The sequence below is a fragment of the Lycorma delicatula genome, chromosome 1 (assembly GCF_047948215.1).
Source record: "Lycorma delicatula isolate Av1 chromosome 1, ASM4794821v1, whole genome shotgun sequence".
NCBI classification, from domain to species: domain Eukaryota; kingdom Metazoa; phylum Arthropoda; class Insecta; order Hemiptera; family Fulgoridae; genus Lycorma; species Lycorma delicatula.
This window is the reverse complement of record NC_134455.1, coordinates 110,943,199-110,971,180: the sequence shown is the minus strand read 5'-3', so window position 1 is coordinate 110,971,180 and position 27,982 is coordinate 110,943,199. Positions and strand designations below refer to the sequence as shown.

The 27,982-nt window shown below is 29.6% G+C and overlaps 1 protein-coding gene across 1 annotated transcript; it reads right to left on the bottom strand.

The window, feature by feature from the left end:
* Nucleotides 1–59: 59 nt before the first annotated feature.
* On the bottom strand, nucleotides 60–27,573 carry RpL19 (ribosomal protein L19). The gene is made up of 7 exons (XM_075359138.1): nucleotides 27,428–27,573; nucleotides 23,378–23,484; nucleotides 21,790–21,953; nucleotides 10,378–10,486; nucleotides 5,750–5,831; nucleotides 5,145–5,273; nucleotides 60–392 (listed from the first exon to the last, which is right to left on the bottom strand). Exons 1-7 carry the CDS (start codon nucleotides 27,430–27,432, stop codon nucleotides 389–391), a joined length of 600 nt encoding a protein of 199 aa, XP_075215253.1. The 5' UTR covers nucleotides 27,433–27,573; the 3' UTR covers nucleotides 60–388.
* Between the last annotated feature and the right edge of the window lie 409 nt (nucleotides 27,574–27,982).

The window sequence follows — 27,982 nt, the reverse complement described above, 5'->3', positions numbered from 1 at the left end:
TTGCAAAAGCTGGTTTATTTAAAGGTTATTACAAAGAAAACACTTCTTGACGATAAAAATTGCATTTTATGACAGATGAAATTGACACCTTATTTATTCAAATCCATTCATAAATGACAAAGTTATGGCAAAAATTCTTAAAAAGTAGGTCATTCTAGATTAAAACACTTCATTTTCTCCTGAATAAGATTAAATAACTCTACATGATCTCAACTTGAATAATTTTATTTATATTATCTAATAAATAATTTAATAATATTGAAAATATTACTCAACTCATGAAAGTATAATAAATATTACTATTGAAAAATAGTTTCCATTGCATGTCTTTTATTCATGAACAAACACCACAGTGCATGTTACGAATGCCCATCTTGTATATCTGGCTTCATCTGTAAAGAAAATATCAATAAAAAAATTCATATTAGTATATTTTCAGATAAGCCATTGGCATAACCAAATACCACGAGTAAAATTTCAATCTAAAATAGCTTGTGCCCACTGATAGCGATAGACATGGAGCTGCTGCTCATGAAAAATTGTTGCATTATTAACATTGAACTCAAAGGCTAGCTCTAGTACTTTTTTTGGCAAGGTTAGATATTTCTAACCTAACCCGTTAAATTCAGATGTACATGTTGAATGAGGACATCCTGATTTACGACTTTCAGGTTTCAAGCTTCATATGTCTCTGAGCTGTCTATGTTTCAATAAAAACAATGTGTGACAAGGTAACAAACACTCAATTGGAAAAGTGTTCCTGACACAGCCATCTTGCCTCAAGGGTGTTGTAATGTGCTAGACCATATATTAAATACATATCAGCAATTTCTAAGTAAGTATTACCTGCCATGGTAATTAAGATAACTGTAAAAAGAATAATAACTAGTGCAGCACAGATCAATGTATTTACTTGGTCAGTAGGAAAAGATAAACTGGGATTTAGTTTTTATTTGTTTACTACTTTTTAATTCTTCTTTTAATGCAAATTTTTTCAATATTAATATGTTAATATTTTCACTATTATTAAATTACTATAATTTATTACATAGCAACATTAATAAAATTATTCCAACAAAGATTGTGTGGAATTAATTTTATTCAGGAAATGAAAACAGATTTTTAATCTAACATGACTTCAATTATTTTTCCAAAACTTTATTATTTAATAAGGTGTCATTTTCTTTATTGTAAAATGCTTAACATTTTTTTTAACATAAAATTTTAATAAACCAACGCTTGCAAAGATATTAACAATTAAAATGTTTACATGACCACCATTTTGAAATAGATTAACAGATCAGGTTCATTATTTTTATACAAGTTAACTCTTGATACTTTAGCAGTCTAAAAAATTTCACTCTATGCAATTAACCATGCCCAAGAAATAAATTTTTGTTAAAAACACAAACTGGCAGGTAGCCAGAGTAAACTAAGCATTTCCAGAAAGTGTTTTCTTTATTTCAATGTGGGGGACACCATTCCCTGAAATCTTGAAACTGTTTTTATAACACCTGTGTGTTTTTATGTATATATACATATATACTGACCACTGTGCTAAAATCTTTCCAGTACTGAATAGCAGAATTTGAGTAATCGTCCATACAAATTTTCAAAAAAACAATTTTGACAATTAACAAATTCTTAAATACATGTTTTAATATAATTATAGAATTTAATACCTGATTGTGAGGGATCCTGCAGAAATCTATTCTTGGAATTAATATGCAAGTTTAACTTAAAAAAAGTATTTAAAACATTAATAATAAACTAATCTGTGTAGAATTTATAAAATTAAATGTAATGTTTATGATGCAGAAAAAAAAATAATCCTTTAAAACTATGAACATTAAAGAAATAACAAGAACAATAAATTAGGTTAGACATCTAATAAACTAAACAACATTCTATTCTGATAATAATACAAATCTAGAAATATTGGAAATGAATAAAGATGACAAATTAAATATATTAGAAAAATATTACATATATGAATACTGCACTTTATTTCATTTCAAACACAAAATTTAATGTAAATCCTTTATTACATCATTTTCAAACAAAATATACTGCCTATTTTAATTAACTACTAGACTGCCAAACTTGAACTACATATCTAAAATGGCTGAAAATACTGACACACTAGATTTTATCAGATTAGAAAAAGACAAACCCAAAAGATTTGGCATGCAGAATCAAAACATTCTCATAATTTTCTTACAACACCATGTATATCCAGCAAAGATGTTAATTCTATTTTTTATTGTAATGCATGTATTAATCTTCTTTTTTTTTAAATCTATTGTCCTACACAAATGTCCATGCCTAGAGAAGTAGATACACAGTGCATATGTAAATACCTATCTATGACCACAAATGATTTATTACAAAAAAGTGAACAATTTTCAAAAACAGATTTATAGTTTCACAATTAATAATGAACTAGCTATATTTTTATATTCATGGAAACACAAAATTTTAATAGAAAATCTGAGATGCAGGAAGTTGTGGCAAAAAATTAACAAGGAAAAATATTTTGGTAGTTATAGATATTTGCGGCACTATCAAATTGAAGTGCTGTAACCACATTGGACTGAAGATCAGACTTGAACCTTTTTATCATGAACAAATACTTAAGGAAATTTGCAATTGTGCACTATTAATATTCATCATTTCCAAGACCACTAAGAAAGAATGTTTTCAACAGGAAGCTAATAAGACCACTGTTTTTTGGTATTGCTTATAGAGCTCCTTTATTACAGAAATGCTGTAAAAGCAACTCATATGCCACAAGTTCAAAAAACTTTGACATCCTATTCAGAATAAAACTTTAAAAGCTGCCCAATAGAATTTTATTTCTGTACTACTTGACTGCAAGAACACAGTTCAAGGATTAAACTGATTTTGCTAAGAAATTTTTTAATATCCACAATACAATTCCAACCTTGCATCTCGTGACTATTACCTTCTTCTCAGTTTATGACAATAACTTGCACTGCAGACTAAAAATGACAAGAAATTGAAAAATAAACTAATTTGGTTAAAATACCAATAAAGATTTTTTTCAAAAACAGTCATTTTGCTAATAGGATGTATTACTAGATAATAAACATATATCTATTACTAAATAGTAAACATTAAAATATTCTGTTAACAGTAAATGAGAACTACATGGGAAAATAATACATCTAAGTAAAGATTGTCAAAGTTATCGTAGTGTAAACACAATTCCTGTCTAGTGCATCGCTTGGTTGTAACAAAATAGTATTGCCTTTTGTTAAAACAGTATTTAACAATACCCCTATCATAGTGTAAAATATAGTATTTTTCAATACTACTTTGAGTTAGTGTATTTTCAGTTATAGTATATAGAATTATGATGTGTAATGCCTCAACCAAGATCTAATTGTAAATTAGGATGAGGAGTGGCTGGCTATAAGAAGCCAGACTAAATATATTATAATGAATGGCTATGAAAAAATTTCAGAAGGAAATCCAGACATGTTACATTAAAAACACAAGCTCATGTTGCCGATTTATATGACGTATCAGTTCACATAGTGCAAAAAACTTTAGCTGAAAAAAATAACTTTGTGAAAACCAAACTTTCACTACACCAGGAATATCCTGAAAACGAATTAAGAAAAAATTTTGTATCTATAATTTTCAAAGATCGCATTAAGGAATATCGTCTATAATTTTCATATACACCAGAAAAAATTACAGATATTAAATAACTTATTAGCAATTCTGAAAACAATGTAGATTTGGATTTCAAATTTACACATGAAACTTTAAGAAAAATTTTACAGAAAAGTGTTTTAGGTGGAAAAAGATTGCTGATAACAGAAAGCTGTTATTGGAAAAATACAACATTTGTTTAAAATGCATTAATTATTTGCAAAATTTACAGAGGTATAGAAACGATGGCCAAGTAATTATATTTTCGAATGAGTCCTACATTTATTCAAATCCCATTTTGGTTGGAGGAATGACTATGTTCATGGTTATAAGAAACCTATATCCAAAGGACAGAAATTGATAATGGTACACACCGGAGGTGAAATGGAAGAAGTTCCTAATGCTCTTTTAGTATTCAGATCGGGTCAGAAACAGGGTTATTACCATGATGACATGAATGCTGATAACTATGAAAAACAGCTGAAAACAAAATTGATTCCATCTTCCACCTTGTTCAGTTTTAGTTTTCAATAATGCATCTTACCATAATAAAAAATTACACAGGTTCAACTAAAGATAGAGATAGTAGTGCTGATGAGTCTGAAATATCAGATAGTGACCAATACAGATGTTATTGATGGCACTGAACACTTGTCTAACTAAAATAAAACATGGTTTATTAAATCTACCAAATAAATACTATCAGATTTCTCCATTCTGGAAAGTAAAATCCAGAATTTAAAAAAACATTTAAAAAATAAAAGAGTAAATAAAATATACAAAAACAAAATTTTGTGAAAAATAACAAACAACAGCACGCCTAGTTGCCATTCATCACCTATGTGTATAGAGTATAAAATGCGTACTACATCACCAATGGAATGCGTACTTGCATGCAGGTGCAGGCATTCAAATGTAACACATAGACCCAATCTTACTCCCACCTGTCTAGCATTCCATGACCATGCTGTGCAGTGGTTGCGCTAAGATAACTTTTTCTACTCAATATAAAGTTTAAAATCAGAACAAAAATAACCTATTACTTATTGTTTATTTAAATATCATTGTTTAGAGTTATATGCAATTAAGTTATAATACCTTATATACCAATTTGCATCATAATTAAGTATTTCAGGTATCTTATATTCAGATAATATCTGAAAATTGTAAAATGAAAGTATGATTTTAATTATTAACACATGTAAAAACATATTTGCTGCTGTGATGCATATTTTTTTATCTCATAAAATGTAGTAAAAAATATGATAATCAACATCGCAAAATCATATTACACTGAAATGTAATATTATTACTCTAACAAAAAAGATATAATTCATAAAAGGTGTTAAAAGAAAATATAAAAAGAACATAATTTTATCATTTTTTATTTCGCAAACACAACATCTGCATGTTTTAGCAATACAAATAATATGAAATGATGTAAAAATTAATCAATTAATTACTTCTTCTGTGCTGCTGCTTCATCTTCTCTTTGATAAGACTGAAGTAATTCCTGTTTTTTCTGTGAAATACGCTCTTCACGTCGCTTCTTCGCTTCTTTAACTTTCTGTCTTCGAGCTTCAGCCTGATCACTGAAAAATTAAAAGGCAAAAAAACTATATTAAATTTTGAATAAACAGATAAGAATTAAATTAACTTCTTAAAAATGATAATTTTCCCACACACCCTTTCATACAATCTTCAAAATAATGGAATTTTATAACTGCACTAACAGAAAAAAAGGCATTCTTACTGCATAAATTTCTGTAATTTCTACAATTTTTTTTTATACTACAATACAATGATTTAAATTTTTCTAAAAAAAATTTAAGTTAAAATACAGAACTTTCTGCAGTTTAAGTCTGTTTTTCCATTGATTAGTTTAAAATAACTCTATAGCAATTTATTTTACAACAACCTTACATATGCAAAGTTGTTAGAAGTAAAAAAAAAGGACTACATAAAGCAGTATACTACATAAGCCAGCTCATTTAATCCAAGCATGTACATGTATACAAAAAAAGAAATGACAAATTTGCAAATTTAGTAATACAACCTAAATACTTACTTAAGCATCTTTGTTCTTGCTTTTTCAGCCTTCTTTTTATGAATAAATTCCATTAATACACGTTTATTCTTAAACACATTACCTGAAACATAATTAACATTATAGTTTCTATGAAAAAGAAAAATCAAACAATCTGAATACTCGTATATTCATTTTACTGACAAAACATGACATTTTTAATAGTGTAGTAAATGATCTATAAATTTAATGCCTATTAATAGGATTTAACATTATTTAACTCATACAGAGTTAAATTTAAAAATCAAATATCTAGTTTACATGAATAGCTTGAGACATGCTAGGGGCTTAATTAAAATATAATCTACAATTTAATTTAAAATAAGTATTTCACAAATTACCGATACATTTTTCTGACTTCTGACACTTGCCACTCTTAATTTGTATAAAGGAATAGCACAGTTTTATTATAGGAAAGTTTTTTTTACTTAAATGAAATCGTACTTCCTACGTTTTACATTTATTATTCAAAATATAACATGATGTTAACATTAATTAAATAAAAATAAATAACAGCATCATTTTACAAGACCAGAAACTAGTAACATACCCAAAGATTTAGAAATATATAGCTGCCATAGAAATACATTTAGTTGCTATCGGCCTAAGAAGTAAGAAATTAAAAACATTTATTTGAAATCATTCAAAATTTGAATTATACATTAAGAGAACTAATTGTTCTCAAAGGTTTTTTGGGTCTTACAATAACAAAATATCACTAAAAAATGGACTGGCTACTCTCTTACATAAAATATACAGCTAAAAATCTGTGATTCGTTCCCTTCTATTGAGATTTAAACCATACCCTTCCCGATGGTTCCTTCCCACCTTCTGTGCCTGCAAATTGATTATTATCATTTCTAAACTCTCAAAAAGTACAGCAAGTCACATAAATGCTTTCATTGTTATTTTAAAATCATTAAAAAATATCCAATTTTTTACACTACAGTAGTTTGGATGTAGTTTTTAGAAACATTCTGACAATTTTTTAATTTTATCAATGCAAGTTAAAATTTTTTTATCAGCTTAAACTTTCCTTTTTTTAACACTTTGAGGGCCAAGAGAAAAAATATGTCAAAAATCACCCAACTTTCTTGTCAAATACATGCTAAACAAGCCAGACACAAAATAGGCAAACAAGTCTGGAAAAAACATTCATAACTTTTTTATTTAGATGGAAATTATATGACAAAGGTTATGAAAATGTTGAACAACAGAAACAAGGAGATCGTTTAAATTACTGATAAAAATATGAATATATACTTAACCTAATGAAATAATTTTATTAAAAAACAATTTATTTTTTTAATTTGTGATTTTTAACAACAAAAAAAATATAAACAATTTATCATTGGAAAATTAGTTTTTTAATTTGTTGTAATGTCTTTACAAGAAAAGAGGAATTTCATATTAATATCTGAATAAATACTACATAACCTACATAGTGTTTTTAGTTTCATATGGTAACTGAAATAGAGCACAACTAAAAAAAAAAAATAAAAAAAGTAGAAAATTTAAAATAAAAATAACTTGCATGTCTCCTTTCCAGGGTATTTTTACACAATTCTTTCCAATATCAAACAATTTACATACACTAAACACTACTCATGCCTACACACTGGACCTATTACCTGACATTTATGTTTGGAAAAACAGATGCTGTGGCAATCTTCCCCACATTTTATATGCAATGTTCTGGCTCTTTTCCAACAATTTTTTTTTATAGTCTCCGCCCCCTCCTGGTGCAGCTCCAGCATATTTTTTCTCTTTTATTAAGCAGTTTTTAAAGGCCCCTAACCTACTGTTGGCTCAACCAGGCTGTAAGTCCTTTTCCACTCCACTGCCAAGTCACTCATCTGTTACTGAATCAATGATACTGACAATAAATTTATAACAAGACAGTGGTTTTTGGTTTTTGTTCTCTATATAAATTTTTAGTTTAATATCATTCTAAAAATATGTAAAAATATCCCCTTTTTCCAATATTTTAGTGTTCTTCACTGATCCAGAAAAGCATATATCATATCAAAGGTGTCAATTCCACCCATATGTTGCAATCTAAAATCACAGCTGGTTTTTTATCCGTGGTAACCCTTACCATGTCTCCTTTTTATATTTTTCTTACCCCTTACTTCAAAATTTTTAGAGACAAGAATGACTGGCTTTTTTCAGACTTTTTCTCTGTAGGTTGATGATATAATTCTATTTTGTTTGCAGTAAACCTTTTGCCCTACATTTAATTGGCCTTTTACATTACTGAGTAGCCCTTTTTTTTATTTTTTCGAATTATGCCAGTATGGAATGTTTCATTTTGATACAATTTAATTAAAGGAAGAATGGTAAAAAAAAATTATTTGTAAACATGTGATATCCCTTTCTCAGGTAGTTGCATAGTGAAAGAAATTTCTTTATAATATAGTAGGAAAGACCAAATTATTTTATTTCATCCCCGTTTTCCTGAGAATGTTTCCCCTTATAACACAGCACGCTTAAACAATAATTGGAAATGGAGTCACACAGAACTCACAAATTTATCCACCAACGGTGTTGATGGTGAAGGTGGGAAGACTAGTTATGTTTGCCCTTGCTTCCAATTGATGATTCATCTACAGAATGTGTTGGTGGCCTACATAGCAACATTTCATTACAGTGGTCAGTAATGGGTTGAAATTTTTGTAAGGAATTGTAGCCAATTTCATTATGTTTTGGAGGCTTGCTATTGTCAACAATCTGAAAAAAATTTAATATAACCAGAAACCTAATGCATGTGAACATTTTTCAAAACCATGGTGAGGACTAGGATTTATTTACTGTCCAATAAGACGCTATTGTAGGTTTTTTATCAGACCCATTTTTAAAATTACAGTAATGAAATGTCCTTATTTCAGACAGTACGTGACAGAAAACCAAAGCAACTATGAGGAGAAATATTTTATCTGCTAACAATTGTTTGATGAACCTACTTGTTTCAATGACTAAACATGTTCAGCAGAGCTTGCATAAAAAAAAACTTAATTAATCAATAGGAGACACACTTACAGGAGGGCTATGTTCAGTACATTTGTATGAAAAGGTATGGATAAATTTAGTTTCAACCCTCATTAAAGAGTTGTCACTGAATACTTGCATATCTATGTGCCTTGTAGTATAAGGCCTTATTAGCATAGGTCTACTAGAAAAGCCAGATTGACCTAATATATCAACTAGACCTAGCGAGATCAACTAATACAGAGAAATCCAAAAGTCGCACTCGTACAGTACATACATAGAGAGATTCAAAAGTTACACTCATCAAAGTAATAAAAAAAATATAACATTAAGAAATAATATTTAAAGATTTATTTTCACAGCATTGGCTGCCCAGTAATGCATTTATGAACTCTTTTTACCATGATTGAAGATACTTTGTGAAGCACATGTATATTGATGTTAATCTTTCATATTTAGTTTCTCCAGTATATGTGGCCTGTTTTTATAGACCTTTCCTTTAAAATAACCCACTAGTAGAAAGCTGGGATGTCAAAACAGGTGAACATAGGGGCCATAATCCTTTAGATAACATACGCTTGCCAAAAAACTTAGTGCTAGAAATGCATGGTTTCATTAGAATTGTAACATTTGGCACTGTCCTGCTGGAAACAACAATCACATTCATCATCTTCAAGTGCAATAAACTGTATATTGATATCTTGGTACACAACACTGTTCACTGTAGTTTCAAAGAAAATGGGGCCCACTATTCAAGATGAAGTGTAAGGGGGTTTTCATTAACAGATTTGGATTTTCAGTTGACCAAATTCTAGAGTTTTCACTGTTAACATAGCCATTAAGGTGAAACCATGCAATCAGTAAAAAAAATTGTAAAGCTCTGCAATTCCATGGTTGTCAACAAATGACCAAAACCACATACAGTACAGTATGCACTTTTCTTTATCCAGCTCCAATTCCCTAAACACTGCAACCATGTTATGCACAAAAGTGTAACCACTTCATCACTCTCCGAGTACTTCCATATACAGTCTGAGCGAGCACTGATAGTCTCCTCAAGCTTTTTAAAGGCGAAGATTGCATCATTTTCTTAACCTCAGCCAGTTTAACATCAGTCAAAATGGCGTTTCCCAGTCTTCTTGTCTGCAACCAAATCTCTAAAATGGGGGATTAATCTCATTATGGTCAAATTGTTAGGCACATTGCCACATCCAAATATATCCTACGGAATTCATCTACAACACATGCATAAGAATATCTGGAAAAAATGCATTAATTTGGGTGATTCTAAAAAGAAAAGTTTGTAACACAGTTCACAACATAACAATAAACTATATAAACCACAGGATACACAGAATTTTCATGGATCTGCACCTATGCAAACATAATCCAATGTTAATTAGTTCAACTTCAAATTTATATCCTAAAGAACAACAACAGACTAAAATTAAAAACAATTAAAATCCAATATAATCTAATTATCCAATAAAAATTCAAACTACATTAAAATCAATAACTGCAACTTATACATTAGAAGCAATAAAATACAATTAATTAACAGATTTTAAAAAATGTACTTTTATTAAAACAACTAGAAAAATGTTTTAAAAGTAGATAATCACCTTTGGCTTTCATATAAAGCTGATGGTATAAATGTCTGTCAATTTTCTTAGCTTCTCTGTACTTCTTTAATAACCTTCTTAAGACTCTCATACGGTTGACCCATAATACCTGAGCAAGTAATAAAAATTTACAACTAGAAACAAGAATCACAATGAAATATTAATATTCAATATTCACATATAAATGGTACAGTTAAAAAAAAATCTTCCAAAAATAATCCCAACAATTATTTTTATAGTTATTAATCTAATAATTAGATCATATGATTTCATGAGAATTAATTACATGCTATCTTAAGAAAAAATTTAATATCAATCAAAAATATATACAAATAAGATTGGCAGGCAGCATTGTCTGAAAGAGTTTCCTTTTGTAATATTGTAGAGTAATCAGTTCAGCAATATCATTTAGACTCACTCACATTAATAAATTATTTTAATTCGGATAAATTTAATTATTTCTATTTTATAAAATTTTCTTAAACATAACCTTGTAGAACAAAACATCATTAAATGATGATCACATATGTAATTGAAAAATATACAAAATAAATTAAATATAAATGTAATATATATATATATATATATATATATATATATATATATATATATATATATATATATATATACACGAGGTGCGACAATAAAGTAATGAGACTGATTTTTCTTTGCAAGATGTGGCAACCCTGCAGCTTGCGTAGGCACACCACCTTTGACCTTGGTCTATAAGCTACTTCTAGTCCAAGCGGCACATTGATGCAACTGCTCAGTCGTGAGTTGTGCTGTAATAAGTGAACACATGTTTGTGTCTCTCGTCACAGAAATGAAACCGCAAAATATTGTGCAACGGTATGCCATTTCTTTTTGCATTAAATTGGGTTAAAACACAACGACAACTTATGGTAAGCTTCAGAAGGCTTTTGGAGAGGAGGTTATGTCAAGAGCTCAAGTTTTTCGGTGGCATAAAACTTTTAGTAAAGGCAGAACGAATGTTGAAGATGAAGACCGCAGTGGACGACCATCAACCTCACGGACAGATGTCAACTTGACCAGGGTGCGTGAAATCGTATGATCTGATCGAAGATTAACCGTGAAAATAATTGCAGAAGAACTCAACATCAATCGAGAAACGGTTCATCTAATATTAACTGAAGATCTTGGTATGAGAAAGATTTGTGCAAAATGGTCCCCAAAAATCTCGCACAACAAAAGCGAGAAACACGGAAAAACGTGGCAGCCGATCTGTTAGAGCAAATTGAAATCAATCCACATTTGTTGAGCCGTGATCAGTGGTGATGAAGGTTGGTTTTTTCAATACGATCCAGAGACAAAACGCCAAAGTTCGCAATGGTGCTCAAAGGGATCACCCAGACCAAAAAAAGCTTGCATGTCAAAAGTGAAATGCATGCTTGTGTGCTTCTTCGATTCCAAGGGAATTGTTCATAAAGAGTGGATCTCCTGGACAAACAGTTAACCAATATTTCTACAAAGAAATTTTAAAAAGACTTTGTAAATGAGTTCGTGTCCGTGCCAACATTGCTGATAATTGGATTCTGCATCACGATAATGCGCCATCCCATACTGCTGTCAGTACAGCAATTTTTAACCTCAAAACAAATTTCAGTACTACCACAGCCACCTTATTCACCAGATCACTCCGTGCGACTTTTTTCTATTTCCAAGAGTCAAAATGGCGGTCAAGGGACACCATTTTCATACAACACAAGATGTCCAAAAAGCTGTGATGAGGGACACAAACACATGTTCACTTATTACAGCACAACTCACGACTGAGCAGTTGCATCAATATGCCGCTTGGACTAGAAGTAGCTTATAGACCAAGGTCAAAGATGGTGTGCCTACGCAAGCTGCAGGGTTATCACATCTTGCAAAGAAAAATCAGTCTCATTACTTTATTGTCACACCTCATGTATATATATATATATATATATATATATATATATAAAGCCAGGCAGAAAATAGGCAAACAAGTCTGAAAAAAACATTCACAACTTTTTTATTTAGATGGAAATTATATGACAAAGGTTATGAAAATGTTTAACAGAAACAAGGAAATCAATAACAAAAAGGAATTTAATGGTCTTGATTTTCGAATTGGTTTAAACATAAGTTTTTTAATATAAAAAAATATATATATATAAAATTGTAAAAATATACAATTCAAATGCGTAAACAATTTTCTTTTTTTTAACCTTATAACTTTCACAAGACATCATAAAGAAAATCATCCATGATACCAGTATCATATTGGAATCAACTCTTAACACTGTTTCTTTCTTTTAATTACCGTTCAGATAATACTTCAGGGGATGAATGAGGATGATATTTATGAATGTAAATGAAGTGTAGTCTTGTACAGTCTCAGTTTGACTATTCCTGAAGTGTGTGGTTAATTAAAACCCAACCACCAAAGAGCACCGGTATCCACAATCTAGTATTCAAATCCGTGTAAAAATAACTGACTTTACTAGGACTTAAACTCTGCAACTCTTGACTTCCAAATCAGCTGATTTGGGAAGACGCGTTCACCACTAGACCAACCTGGTGGGTTAACTCTTAACATTCTACTCTGGGTTAACTCTTAACATTCTACTCATAAGTAACTAAATCATGTTAACAACTCCATTGCATTATATTAAGACAAGATATTTTATAATAAATTAAACAAAAATAAACACAGGCATGTTATTTATTCACATACTGTTTTAAAATAAAAATATTTTCTAACATTTCAACACTATAGTAGTAAAATATACTGTAATTCTGCATTTGGGTTGTTCAAGTTGATTTTTGATTACAAAGATACACTATACTAGAAAAATGTAAATGGTTAATAATACTGGACGATTCAAAAAGTACTTCACAACTTAAAACATGTATAAAAATTTATTGAGATAACTTACAGAATCAGCTGAGGTCTCATGTCATAGAAAAACACATTACGTTTGTCACCCAACATTCACTTTGGTTGGATGTGGCTACCATTTGTAATGCAGCATACATCCCACCAAAAGTTGATTTCATTCCAGACTACAACCAGCAAATAAGGCGTTACCTCTGCAGCCATGACATTTTTTCAGTCTTAGCTGAATAACATCAGCAGGCAAAGGTGATGCATGAGCCCAGTCTTTAAAGAAATCCCACAAGAAAAATTCCAGCAGACTCAAATCTGGGAAGCAAGTTGGCTATACAATTCGACCTTTGTGACAATCCACCGACATGGGAATCAAGAAAAAAGAAAAGCTCAATTTCAAGGTGGTAGTGAGGTGTTATCCTAACTTGCAATACCTAACTTGAATGGTCCAACATAAAAACAATACCATTTACAGTTGCCTCCTGGAAGTAAGACCGTTCTGTCTGGAAGAACAACCTGTTCAATAAAGGTTTAGTGCCAAGAGTAAATTAGTAAGCCTACTAGGAGGTTCCATACTAAACTTTTATGAAAATGATGAACTGCAGTTGCTGACTGCAAATCATGACACCAAAACACATAGCCAGCATGTAAATATATCCACCACCTTTAACAACACTGGTGGCCGAATATGCTACAAATGAACTACATCAGTCAAAACTTGATGGTGTTTTGGTATGAAATGAGACCTCAAGCTAATCAGCAAATTACCACAATAAAATTTTACAGGCTTTTAAAGTTGTGAAATCCTTTTAGAATCACCTGGTATTGCAAAACAAAATTATATTCATAAAAAAACAACTGTTAAGTTACATCTTACAAACTACTGAATGGTATAATGTGTTTTCAAAAATTGTTCTTTTCAATTAATAATTGTAAATTATAATTTTTGAAAGACAACTTCAAGAAATTATTTAAAGAAAACTTTAAGAATTACAAAAACTTGTTCATATAATATTCATAGTATTCATTTTGCCCATTTCCACCATGAAAAATTACAGTATATTTTAAATATAAGATTTAAGTAAATAAAAGAAAATGTTTTTCGGTGGCTGTTTTTAGTACAGCCACCATTTTTGCAGAGAACTATGTTTTAATAAATTAGAGTGCACATATACAACTTCCCAAATACAAATTAATGGAGTGAAAAAAGGACTATAAAGAAAACAAGAATATCAATTTAAACTGGTGGGAACTTTTCTGACTTCTCCTTTAAATGAGTACACTCAGTTCACAAAGCACAATAAGACACCTATATAAACCAAGTGTGAAATGTGTACCACAGGCTGTCCTTAAATGTTTTTAAATCGCCTACCTTTTTATTACTTTATTAAATTTTTTTTTTTTTTTAAAATGAGCATTTAGATTCTTACACCCTTTTTGCTCTGTCTAATTTCCAAGCTTCATATTTTTTATACCAAATTTAAAAAAAAAAAAAAAGCTAATGTGCCAAAATATAGACTACCTTTTCTAATGTTCACTTTGAAAAAGTGAACATTAGAAAAACTATTTGTCTATTCCTCAGTCTCCAGCTATCAAATCAAAACTATCTTTTCACAATTTTAAAAGTAAAATAATCTTAAAATAGGCTAGTACAGATATATAGCTATCCCTTTTTTTCTTTTCTTTTAATTTAGCAGCAGCTATGCTATACAATGGAAATATGCCAGATATTTATGTGCAAATAAGAACTTTATTAATTTTTTTTCTAAGAACTACCTTAAATTATTACAAAACTAAATTTTTTCAACAATTATGAAAAGTATTTGACACTGTGAAAATTGTTTTGATGCAATATCTCAGGACAGAATGCTAGTTTTTAGAAGGAATACCATCAAAGTAAATAAAATGATTTTAAATTACGTAAGCGTACATAAGACCATATTTCAGGAAACAATAACTACAATTTTTTTCAGTGTTATTGCAACCCAGTTTCTCTAGGTTATTGAATTTTATAAAATTGTATACAGCAGGTTTCTTTTCTTCAATTTGTTCCCAGACTAGTCACATAAAAGTAAATAAATCCATAACTTTAATATCTGATAAGAATGAAAATGTAAAATCCTTCTAACTACAAAGGGTGAATTCAAATCTAAATATTATCTCCCACCTATCTTGGGGTCAGAGCTGACTTTCACTACTACTAGGTGGGAAGTGGACTATCTCCCCATAACAGTTGCACTCTGCTATTTTCAGCTGAACTTGAGTTAGTAGACATATAGTTTATTTCTTGGGTTTGCTGTTATACTCTTTCCTTGATATTCCCTACTGGGACCAATTCTGACCACATGATTTTAATTTTTTTCAGTTTTAAAATTTCTTTGTATTTATATTTTTTTTTATTTTCTAATTAACAAGTAAGTGTATACCAACATTGGTACACCTTTGAAAAGTAATGATGCAATATTGGCTGGCTGTTTTAAATGAGTGTTCTGACTTTGAATAAATATGATATCTCAGGAACAAGTGATAGCGATTAAAGAATTGTCAAAGTGGGCATAGTGACCACCAACAGACTGAATCAGAAATTGAATACAAATCCAAAAAAGCTATAGTAGTTAAGGATTAACCTGAAAACTAATCATATGAAAGTTTAACAACAATGTTTAATAAACATTTCATTAGCCCAACACAAAATAGAGTCTTCATTCCATATAAAATCACCCAATCTAAAATTTAAATGATTCTAAGATCATTTTTGATTTTTGTAATTTTTTGTATTCTTTTTCTAATATTTCAAAAGTTCAAAACCAATTTTTTATTTTAAAAAATTGTTTGCATCCGGTAGATCAAATTTTACAATGCTCGGCACACAGATTTTTGCATTTTTTGGCATTCAATATCTCAAAAACTAATTGACTTAAGAGAATTGAAACAAAAACCGTTGTATTCAACACAAAAATTACTAAACATTATGGTATGTACATCATTTTTCTACCTTCTATATTTATGCCTTAAAATCAGGTTGATTTTTCAGCTGATGTTAAAATAAATTGTACTGGTCACATCAGAGTGTCTTACATTCACTTTTTGTAAGACTTAAATTCACTATGTATCATTAAGAGTCAAGATTATTTGAAGTTTATATTTTTATCATCATGTACCAGTGTTTCAAACTTTTTATCATTTAACTCTGCCATAATTTATTTTTAACGTAATAACTTTGATCAACTTAACTCTATGGTTAAACAGAAAAAAAATTCTTGGAATTGTAATTGTTAGTTACGTATACGATCTGGTTCTTAAAAGAAGAAATGATACTTTCCGGTTTATAATTTTTCAGGGATATTGTTTACTAGGGTTGTTGAGAATCAAAATTCATTTGATCAATCAGCTGGTAGTATTAGAGATTATAGACATTCCTATGAGGTGATTGTATGGGAGTGAGAGTAGTGGGGAACTAACAGTATTGGTGTGTGTCTAGACAGTTGGTGAAAGACAATGACTCTGTGCACTTAAGTTAAACACACAAGAAATTAATTTAGTCCATTATTATTATTATTTAAATATTAATTAGTAGTAAGATGTATCACATAACAGTAATAAATACATTTTTTTATTAATATAAAGTGTAATAGTTATTTTTTAAACTGTGAATATAGCCAACCTGAACATTTAGGTGCCAAAACCCCGGAACAATATTTGATTCCCAAATGTGATTCAGAAGATGTCTGATTGGCATTGAGTTTGGAACATTTGTGTAATGGACAGAAAATTGATTTTAGCAAAAAAAAAAAAAAGTCGCACTGCAGTAGTCGCCGATGTGATAGATATCTGCATCATTAGACCATCGATATCACTGAATTCCTTTCCTATGACACATACACTGTAAGTTCTCTTATCTCTAGTCAAATACCATTAATATAAACCTAGAATTAAGCAGCCCTCTATTATTTATGTTTCTTTGAAATTGTGAGATTGTTGATTACATTAAAAAGGAAAATTTTGACATCGTTATCAGATGATTATGAATATAATTTATCAAATTGTTTTACATTTTTATGTCATTAGTCAGACGTCATTAATTTAATTATTTACAAATACTTGTTATTTTTGTTATTCTTTGTTTGTTGTAATATTACATGCCAGTAATGCAATACAGTACTCCTTTAATAATCAATTGCCAAACAATAAACATGTAAGAGTTAAACAGAAGGCGTGCTACTGTAAAGACTAAAATTACTAGGTTTACTACATTTTTGAATAAATATATATCCAAAGATGCAAAGGATACAACTCAATTAGAAATACGATTAGAAAAAGTAAAAGTGTTGGAGTGAATTAAATACAATACAAGATCAAATAGAAGTTTTTAAAGAAAAGGAGGAAACTGAATCTGAAAGCCTAAAACAATGGGCTGATTTTGAAAACTTCAGCCGAGTTATCAACTTAGCAGAGTTATAATTTGGAGAAAGATGATTCAACACTAAAAACATTACATATTTACTGGAATTGAAAAGCAGACACCTTTCAATATGTCATTAACCTTAATTTTGAAGACACAAGTCATATTTCAAAAAGGAAAATATTATCAGAAGTTTCAAAACTCTTTGATCTACTGGGACTAGTTGGTCCAGTCATTTTGAAGGCAAATAATTGTTCAGGAACTGTGGAAACTTAAATTAGCATGGGATGAAATATAGAATTACATGTATTTTTAGATGCCACTGTGTCAGGTTACGAAACTTGTATTTACTTAAGGAGTGAGGACTCCTCAGGAAATATCAGTGTTGTTTTAGTTTGTTCAAAAATACGAGTAGCACCTATCAAAAAAGTTATTTTACCATATGTGGTGCAACAGTGGCTGCACGCCGCCGTCTTTTCTAGTAACTAGAAAAGACATCATCAGCATTAAAACTTGGCAAATATAAAGCCTACTATTAGACTGATTCAACAAGTCTTGTCCTAACTTGCATCAAAATCATCAAAATGGAGTACATTTATAAAAAACCATGTTGCAAAAATTCAGCAACTAACAGATATAGAAAGTTGGAGACATGCGAGAAGTCAAGACAATCAAGCGGACTTCGCTTCAAGCTGAGTTGGAGCTGACACTCTTGTAAAGTCATCATTGTGGTAGAATGGTCCAGAGTGGCTGTCCCAAGAATTTACATGGGAATCTTATCACAATATTCATTTATATCCAGATAATGATCTTCCAGAGCAAAAACAAAACATCAATGTATTCTTAACAGGAAAACAAAAGTCAATTGCTACTAAATAAATATTCAGATATTCTTAAACTTAAGAGAGTAACTGCTTAAATGTTAAGATTTTGTTATAATTCAAGACAGATAAATCATAATAATTGTATCATGGGTCTATTAACCAATCAAGAATTGAACACTGCTGAAACTATAATCTTGAAAATTGTACGTCAACATTTACTGATGAGTATCAATCATTAAAGAACAAGAAGAGAATGTGTCAAACTGTAGCAACCTCATTTCGTTGTCTCCATTTTTAGATGAAAATCACATTATCAGGGTAGGTGGCAGACTTCACAACTCAAGACTTTATATTCAATCAAAAACATCCTAATACCAGAAAAATCCAGAATCACAAAATTAATCATTAAGTCTGAACATTAGACAAATGAATGCTGGACCACTTTCACTGCTTTCACCGCTTAAGACATTGGCCAACAAATGGGAGGAAAGTCATCAAATCAATTATCACAAATGCATAATTTGTTTTAAGAATAAACAAAAATTCTCAGAACAAATAACAGACAATTTACCTCTGCAGCGTGTTTAACCTCCACGTCCTTTTTTTAAATGTAGGCATTGTGGCCCAATTTCCATATTCACTTCTCACCGACGTGGTACAAAATCTTGTAAGGGGTACGTTGCCGTTTTAATTTGCTCTTGTACGAAATCTATCCCTTTAGAATTAGTACAAGAATTGACTATCAATGCATTTATGGCAGCCTTTCAACAGTTCATTTCTCAAAGAAGAAAAGCAAAGGAGGTTTTCAGCGACAATGCAAAGAATTTTGTTAGGGCTCGCAATGAATTGCGACAGTTATACAATATGTTCTCATCGCCAGCTAATCAAGAAACAACTATCTCATCTGTTTATAGTCATGAGAATATAAAATGGAGTTTCATTCCACCTAGGTCTCCCTATTTTGGTGGTTTATGGAAGGCTGGGGTAAAATCGTTTAAATATCATTTAGTGTGTATTGCATCATTAACTGGCTTCATTAACTTATGAGGAGTTAAATACTATTATTTGTAAGATATAAGGTTGCTTAAACTCCCAATTACTCCAATATCATCCGATCTTTCAGATTTTTCTCCTCTAACTCCAGGACATTTCCTAATTGGTCATACTTAATGGCTATTCCTGAAGATGTTGCAGATGTCAAACCTAAACACTCAACCAATGGCAGAGAATCAAGCAAATTACCACACATTTTTGGGATAGATGGAGAAAGGAGTATGCCGCAGAGCTTCAATCCAGAGTCAAGTGGACAGTCATCTAATAACATCAAAGTTGGTACTTTAATGAAGTTGGTGCTCATTAATGAAGATAAACCACCACCCATGAGCTGGAAATTGGGTCATGTAGTTGAAGTGATTTCAGGTGTCGATGGTAGAGTGAGGGTAGTCAATATTAAAACTCACAGATTCTTAAGAGATCTATAAATAAGGTTTGTCCACTCCCGGTCAGTGACAATGAAATATAATATTTAATTCAACCACTTTAATTATTCAACAAATTGATATTTCATACAACTATCTTTTTTCATTTTTGCTGTTTATTATTATTTTATTAATTTTTTATGTTCTGAAAGGGTTGTAGTTTAGGTATATTTTATGATTATTAATTTCAGTATCATTTAAATTATGTTAATTCTAGCATGGTCACTTATTCAAGTAGTAATCTTTGTAATTTAGTTGAAAACTTGAGTTTCCAAGGTGGGGGGCATGTTACGAATCAAAATTCATTTAATCAATCAGCTGATAGTATTAGAGTTGATAGACATTCCTATGAGGTGATTGAGCGGGAGTGAAGTAATGGGGGAACAAACTGTATTGGTATGTGTCTATACAGTCAGTTGTGTGTCTATACTGTCTTTCACAGACAGTAATTCAGTGCGGTTAGTTAAAACACACAAGAAATTCATTTAGTCATGAGCCTTTTCACTATTATTATTCAAGTATTAATTAGTAGTAGGATGTATCACATAATAGTAATAAATACAATTTTTTTATTAATATCAGTTGTAATAGTTATTTTTTAAACTGTGAATATCTATAGCCAACCTGAACCCTTTTTCAGTTGAATATCAATGTAATTTTTACTGCTTATTCCACTACTGTGCAGCTTCAAACCAAACATTTTCTAAATTTTTATTACCTTCCCCATCAGAGACATAAGGCATAAAAAATTATACATTTAAAAAAATCCTGTACTTCTGATCTTTTATAAAAAAAAATAATAAACAACATTAGACTTCAAAATCATAAATAATTATGTTAAGAGATATAATAAATATTACCACTGATGTCCCTTCATTTCACAGTGAAATACTAGCACAAAAATTGAAATTTTGGCATTCTCAATGCTATATTACAAAATTATTTTATTAAAACATAAATATACAAGGTAGGAAAATGATGTACATAACATACAGGAACTTTCGTAACATATTCTACTTGTGAAAATAATGGAAAAAATTCATTAAATATAATTCTATATTTTAATGAAATGAAAAAATTCATTCATTAAAATGCTTCGTTTGCGAGATACCTAGAACATAAAATAAAATTTAAAAAAAATGGTTTTGAACTTTTGAAATGAGAATGAATTTACAAAAATCAAAAATGGTTATGCATCCATATTACTGGGAAAGTTGACATGGACTGAAGATCAATTGAAACAGAACATTACAATATCTCTAAAACCTAGTGAAATCATAAACAAAACCTACAAAAAATAAATTTACATTCTTTCGACTATGAAATTTAAATTTTAAATCTAAAACACTAATAACATTTAAAATTTACAAGGATTTTAAGCTACATAGAAAATTAAATTTTCACTAAAAATTTGTTCAACTTATGTACATTGAATTACTTCCTCTTGTATCATTATCAGTTACTGAAGTAATGCAATTTTAATATAACCTCTAGGTTATATTAAAATTTCGACTAATCTATAGAGACAATCAAATTTTTACAATAGAAAACACACTAATCAACAAGGTTCTGTACACAAAGTACGACTGAAAGAAAAAAGGGGGCGTACAGGCGAAGAAGATGCAAACACATAACATTAGTAGCTATCTTAGGCCAGCTATAAAAAATAACTATAAAAAGCCATAACAACTGAAAAGTAATAGAATAAAACATCACACACATGTGGACATTTACACACAAACATTTTGATTTACAAAAATAATCCTTTACTCTGAATATAAGATCAATTGCAGCACAACTATTATAAAATAAATATTAGTAAACAAGACTTACCTTCTGTGGCATACGAGCATTTGCTGTACCTTTCCTTTTACCAAATCCACAGTGACGACCTTTCCGTCTAGCTTCAGTATTTTTGCGTACCCTGGCTCTTGAATGTACCGCTACAGGCTTCTTGATGATAAGACCATCTTTTATGAGCTTCCTAATATTCTGTCCTTTTTAACATAAAAAAAATGAACTAATGTTTAAAATGAAAATGTTACAATTAAATTGTTTAATTATTAAAAAAATATATATAATACTCCGTCTCTCTCATAATTCTTTATTTCCAATCCTTTATCATCATTATTCATTTATTTGTGAATAATTTGCCACCAAAAAATATCTCTAACTTTATCAATAGATGTAACTCATTCAGAAATAAATCTAAACTATATGGTAAGAATCAGAAAACATTCATTTGAATGTTCTCAATATGGATTTGTAAACATCCTAAGCCATCACTTCCATCACAGACTTTTGAATACTGCAGCACAACTTCTACATCAGCTCATAATCCTTTTACAAACATTGCTGCTAGTGACATAATGTCTATTAACAGGATACAGGATCAATCTCATCAGATTATGACCATCAGCTTGCACTCAAAAGTTAAATTTTGCTCAGTTTTTACAATGACTGAGGTTCCCATGCAAGTAGTATTTTATGTACTACTTTAATACCACTTCATTATTACTAAGTACTATCAAAAACTTCATTCCTTTTTTTCGGTGCAGCGTAGAAAATCTGGAACCCATTCACATTTGTTTTTGTTTGTGGATCTTTACTAATACCAGTACTCAACACACGAAAACCCACCGGGGTTGGTCTAGTGGTGTCTTCCCAAATCAGCTGATTTGGAAGCCGAGAGTTTCAGCGTTCAAGTCCTAGTAAAGCCAGTTATTTTTACACGGATTTCAATACTAGATCATGGATACCGGTGTTCTTTGGTGGTTGGGTTTCAATTAACCACACATCTCAGGAATGGTCGAACTGAGAGAATGTACAAGACTACACTTCATTTACACTCATACATATCATCCTCTGAAGTATTATCTAAACGGTAGTTACCGGAGGCTAAACAGGAAAAGAGAGTACTCAACACACGACAAATGATACAAAATAATTTTTTAACATTTTGAAAAATAACATTTAAAATGAGGTAGAGGCTTAATGATTCATTTTTATTTTATGATACGTTTGTTCGTGATTAACCACTAATTAAATGCAAATAAAGTTACAAAGAGGCTGAGAAAGACTTGTAATTTTAGAGAACTGAAAAAGGAAGAGATTTCTTGCGTAAATCTTTTTAAGTATTCCTTATTGTCAGAACACACTTTATAATGCACATGAACCAACAAAAGCAGAACATGGCAATAAGGCCAGATTACTAAGTATCATTCTCAAAATGGAAAAAAGCCTTACAACCTCACAAAAGGCTTTTAAACCTTACAACTCTCCACTTTGAAATTGGCCGATTTGCGATGAGTTAACCACTAAACCAGCCTAGTGGGCAAAGCCAAACAGTCAAAATATATCTATAACATTTTTTATATAATAAAACAAACACACATGACTTATTACACTGCTTAATACTTACTTGAATTTGTATTAGCAATCTCATTAATTTCATTTGGATCTAACCACACTTTTTTCTTCCCACATCTCATTACAGAGGCTGCAAGCCTCTTCTGTAATTTTAGAGAACTGCAAAAAAAATACTTTCATAAATATCTTTTTAAATATAAAGAAAATTACAACTACTAGCAAGAAGAAAATTACAACAACTAGCAAGAATAAAATTGCATAATCTTTATATAGAGTGAACCAGTCACGCACCAGAAAGTTAAATTAAATTATATGTAAAACAATCCCAAGTAGAAACAAGCTACTCACAAACAAAATAATATTAGTATATGATAATGAGCTGGATGGGAAGTTCAGATATCAGTTCTTACAACATTGATGGTAATCATGGTAACTGAATCATTCCTTCTTATGCTGCAGACCTAAATGATTTTCTGGATGCAAATTTATTTTATAAATGGAAAGAAGAATTATATCTTTTTTAAAGGATGGAATCCCACCACATTTTGCTTTGATGATGTGGACACTTTCTAAATAGAACATTTCCAAAACTGGATTAAATGAGCATTCTTGTCAAGCAGGCACTAGCAGTAGATTATTGGACTTTCTTTTTTCTTACCAGATCATAAGAACCTTTTAAAGCCTTTTTCCTGTGTGACCATTCTGTTGCCTACCAGATGTCCCCAAAAAAACATTCACTGAAAAATTTTATGTAATAATACTTTTGAATTTTAAAGCACATATTTTTCTTTTGTTTACTTTTAATTATTCAGATCAACACACTACCTGTATCCTTATGGTGAGCAATTTCTAGTTCACCAGCAATAATCTTCATTTCATCCCAAAAAATGATAATATTTAAAATATCTAAGTTAACAGATTGGCACGACACTCTTTCAGAATCTCCAACCCCCTCCAAAATCTTTAATTTTTTTAACAGTATGTACTTGTAATATTGTGCAATATTATAATTCCTTAAAAAGGAATGTATTTTATTGATAAATAAAATTATTTTGGAGAAACAAAAGTATAATTAAAAATTATAACATATTTTAAAAAAACATTTATTATACATAATAATTACAATTACTTTTATAAACAAAATACAATATTTATTTTACTAAACTATAATTATACTACAGGATGAAACTCGCTAATACGTTGAAGTATAAAACTGAACAAATCTTCCTCATCCTTGTCCTTGTCATACGTGGTATATTTATACCATAGAAATTCACATAAAAATAAGAATTACAAAAAAAAAAAGAAAATTTTTGATAATTCTGAAGATTTCTCCCAGACCAATAATGAAAGATTGAAAGCTACAAATGTTTAGCTGAAAGAAAATATTAATTAACAAAACATTTAATACTTTTATTTCCTTTTTTAATTGTAAGGCCCATAAATAGATGCATATCCCTATCATTTCAAGGCTGAATAAAATAATATTTCTAACATGCCATGGGCATCAACACACAATTCAAACATCAGCACAATATAACAAAAGCTTTATCAATAACATTACCACAATAAGTAAACAGAAGAAATCTTATTTCCTAATAGTACTGAAATTGTGTGTACTTAAAATAGTAACAAGTTTCTAAAACCCTAACAAAAAAATTTAAATTGCTAATGGTAAATTTACACAAAAAATAAAAAGTAATGCATTAAATTAAAACGTTCATCAGCCAAAATTATTAAGTAAAACCTAGTAAAAAGATTTAGATTAAAAAAAAAAATGTGGAAATAAGCTATGAACACAAATTACTTTTTTGGTTGCATGGAATAATAAAACCTTTTTTTTTGGTGAAAATTAATTGTTTATTTAATGCCAACAAGCCAGAAATAAATATGTATAGACTACCTTTAGGTAATGAAACACATTATACCGTGCAATTACCTATTGTGCAATACTTACAAAACACAAACAAAATAGAGCAAAAATTAAAATATACAATTACAACCAAAAATGTTTAAAATTTTCATTGCATTAATTGCAGAGGGGCAGAAAATATGAAAAGCCTGTTATTGAACAAGATCCAATTTTACTTCAGTTTACCATTCCTCAGTACTAATGAACAAAAAATAATCTTTTAATACATAAATCTCATAAAATACAGATTACTCACTCTGTTAGACCTATTAAGATTATGTACATTCTCATATAAGTAAAAACAGTTCAATAGATGTTTACAAGTAATTCATAAAATATTAAACTGGTGTCAAATCTATTATCTAAGAAAACAAGCTATTTCTTATCCACCCTATACTCAAATAGAATCACTACTGCGAACTTCTACCAATGTAATTAAGAAATAAAAATATTTAGTTATCTTATGTTGATAACTTGCTACTAAATAAGGCAAAACTGTTCCAACAGATAACAAAAAAATACATAATATTAGTAATATGCAACTAATTCTTTAAAAAAACCAGAGCTTGAATTAAGTGTTTTTGTAAATATTATTTTGGGTAGGTTTTACAAACGTACAATGGAAAGTTGCTCTTCCATGATAATTTTTTGAAAATATTTATTTTTTTGAAGAATATGATTAAACTAACATTTACATAAGCAACTTTTTCTTTTTTCTTTTTAAACAAGTTGGTTACAAAAGGTTCCATAAACGTAATAGAGAGAATGTCATACAGTGTAAGTTCTTTTTACACAATGAAATATTTTAAAATTACAATTAACTGTGAACACTCAAATTTCTTTAATGCCACTAATATATATAAACCAAACAAAGGTTTAACAACAACTGACTTCTAACTCAGTAGTCTATAACAGAATTTTTTATTGATTAATTAACAATGCGTACAACCTATTGCACCAGTGTGGTGCAACAAGCGGCACATTTTTTACAAGTGAAAGTTGAATGTTTAACTAAAATCTCATCTGTATTTACTTTTTTAAAGAAATAGTTAACAAGATATATTAAAAAACTTATAAATTTTCTTAGATTCTTTAAGTAAAAGAAACACATTAAATGTATAAAATAATAGTGTTTGTACATACTTAACAATGACCATTAGAAATAAATGAAACACAATTTTCAAGTAACTGTACTGATTGTTACTATGTTATAATATACACAATATATAAGATGTACCAAATAATTTTAGAATCTATATAGCACAGTATACTTTCATTTTATATAAATCATAAAACAAGGCATATTTTCTTGTTAGAAAACTGATAAATGAAAGACTGATTTATTAAAAACAAAAACTGTTATGAAGTCACTTCAACTTTTTCTCAATCGCACAAGTCAATTAATTCAACTGACAGATGATGCATATAACATTTCACACTTTAGTGAAATAGGCCTAAATAAACTAATAATTAGATTAGTTTTTAAAACCAGAAATAAAGTAAATTCCTAGATCAGATCAGTACTAAGCTTCATAAAAACGGTACAAGAAAAACTTGCTTTGCAACCACACTCACTTTTAAAATAAAAATATATATTAAGTTTTTAAAACAAATACTACTGTTAACTATTTTACAGGAAATTAATTATACACTACATCTGGCAACTGTCAAGCGACTGGTTTCAGATGATTAGGTTAACATGTGTAACTATGCCACAGGTTTCTTAACTATTAGGAACAAATAAGACCGACCACTCAGTTAAAAATACAAATAAAATTTAAAGACCTGAAAACGTACTAATTCAAACCAAGTATTTTTTCAAAAATGGAAGATAACCCATAAAGGTGCTTTTTGATACTACTATTACTTTATATGAAATTAAATGTATATACGAAAACGGGAAAACGGAATCGTAATAGGAATTTTGTTAAACAATTATTCTCTTGATATGTTTTTCTTGAAATCACAATTAATATACTATAATTATACAAATCCGAACTTACACAGCCACATGACCACTTAGCCTCTTAAAACGATGTCACAATACAGAGAAACTAGCCATTTTTATAATATGACAGTAAAAGCTTAACATAAATAAGATTCAATAAATATTACACAAAAACCTACAAAAACCATTTCATTAGGCACAATATACGAATTCCACAAATTAATTCAAGCAACGTGTCTTACCTCATGGTTCTACGAGTAACACCGAAAAGGAAACAATATGGCGCAATAAAAGAGTCAAAAGTAGGAAGAAAAGCATGATCTCCAACTTTCCAGAAAAAAAGTTTTAATTCGATATAATGTAATAAAAACTTAAAGCAAAAGTGTTAAGTCTGTATGACTTGAACCCGTAAAAAAAATTCTTTAACAGATTATTTATTACCTTTAATTGTTCTCATTTTCTTACATAAACTATAACTGTTATTTAAAAATAAGTAAAAGGAATAAGTTTCATGCTGCAGAGAGAAATGATACTGCAGTTAACACGTTCTTTGTTTCCCTTGGGACTTCAAAATTAAACATTTAATCTGAATCGTTCAATATATCAAAATCAATTTTTTGAAAAATTACTTATATTTGTGTAAATTGCCGGGAAATTTGGATTTCACTGAAAGACTAAAAGGATAGCATACAGAATGCAGTCTTCAGTATGTTCCATTCTATTATCAAAAAATCAGTATTCAAAAATCTATTATCGTTATCAGTATTTATTTCTAACCTAAGGCCATGCTAAGTTAA

What these genes read in the sequence shown, in the direction of transcription:
- RpL19 (XM_075359138.1), bottom strand. An exon ending in ATGCTCGTATGCCACAGAAG is followed by an intron (nt 10,487 to 21,789) that starts GTAAGTCTTGTT and finishes TTACTTGCTCAG; the next exon opens with GTATTATGGGTCAACCGTAT. An exon ending in GCAAGAACAAAGATGCTTAA is followed by an intron (nt 5,274 to 5,749) that starts GTAAGTATTTAG and finishes TTAATTTTTCAG; the next exon opens with TGATCAGGCTGAAGCTCGAA.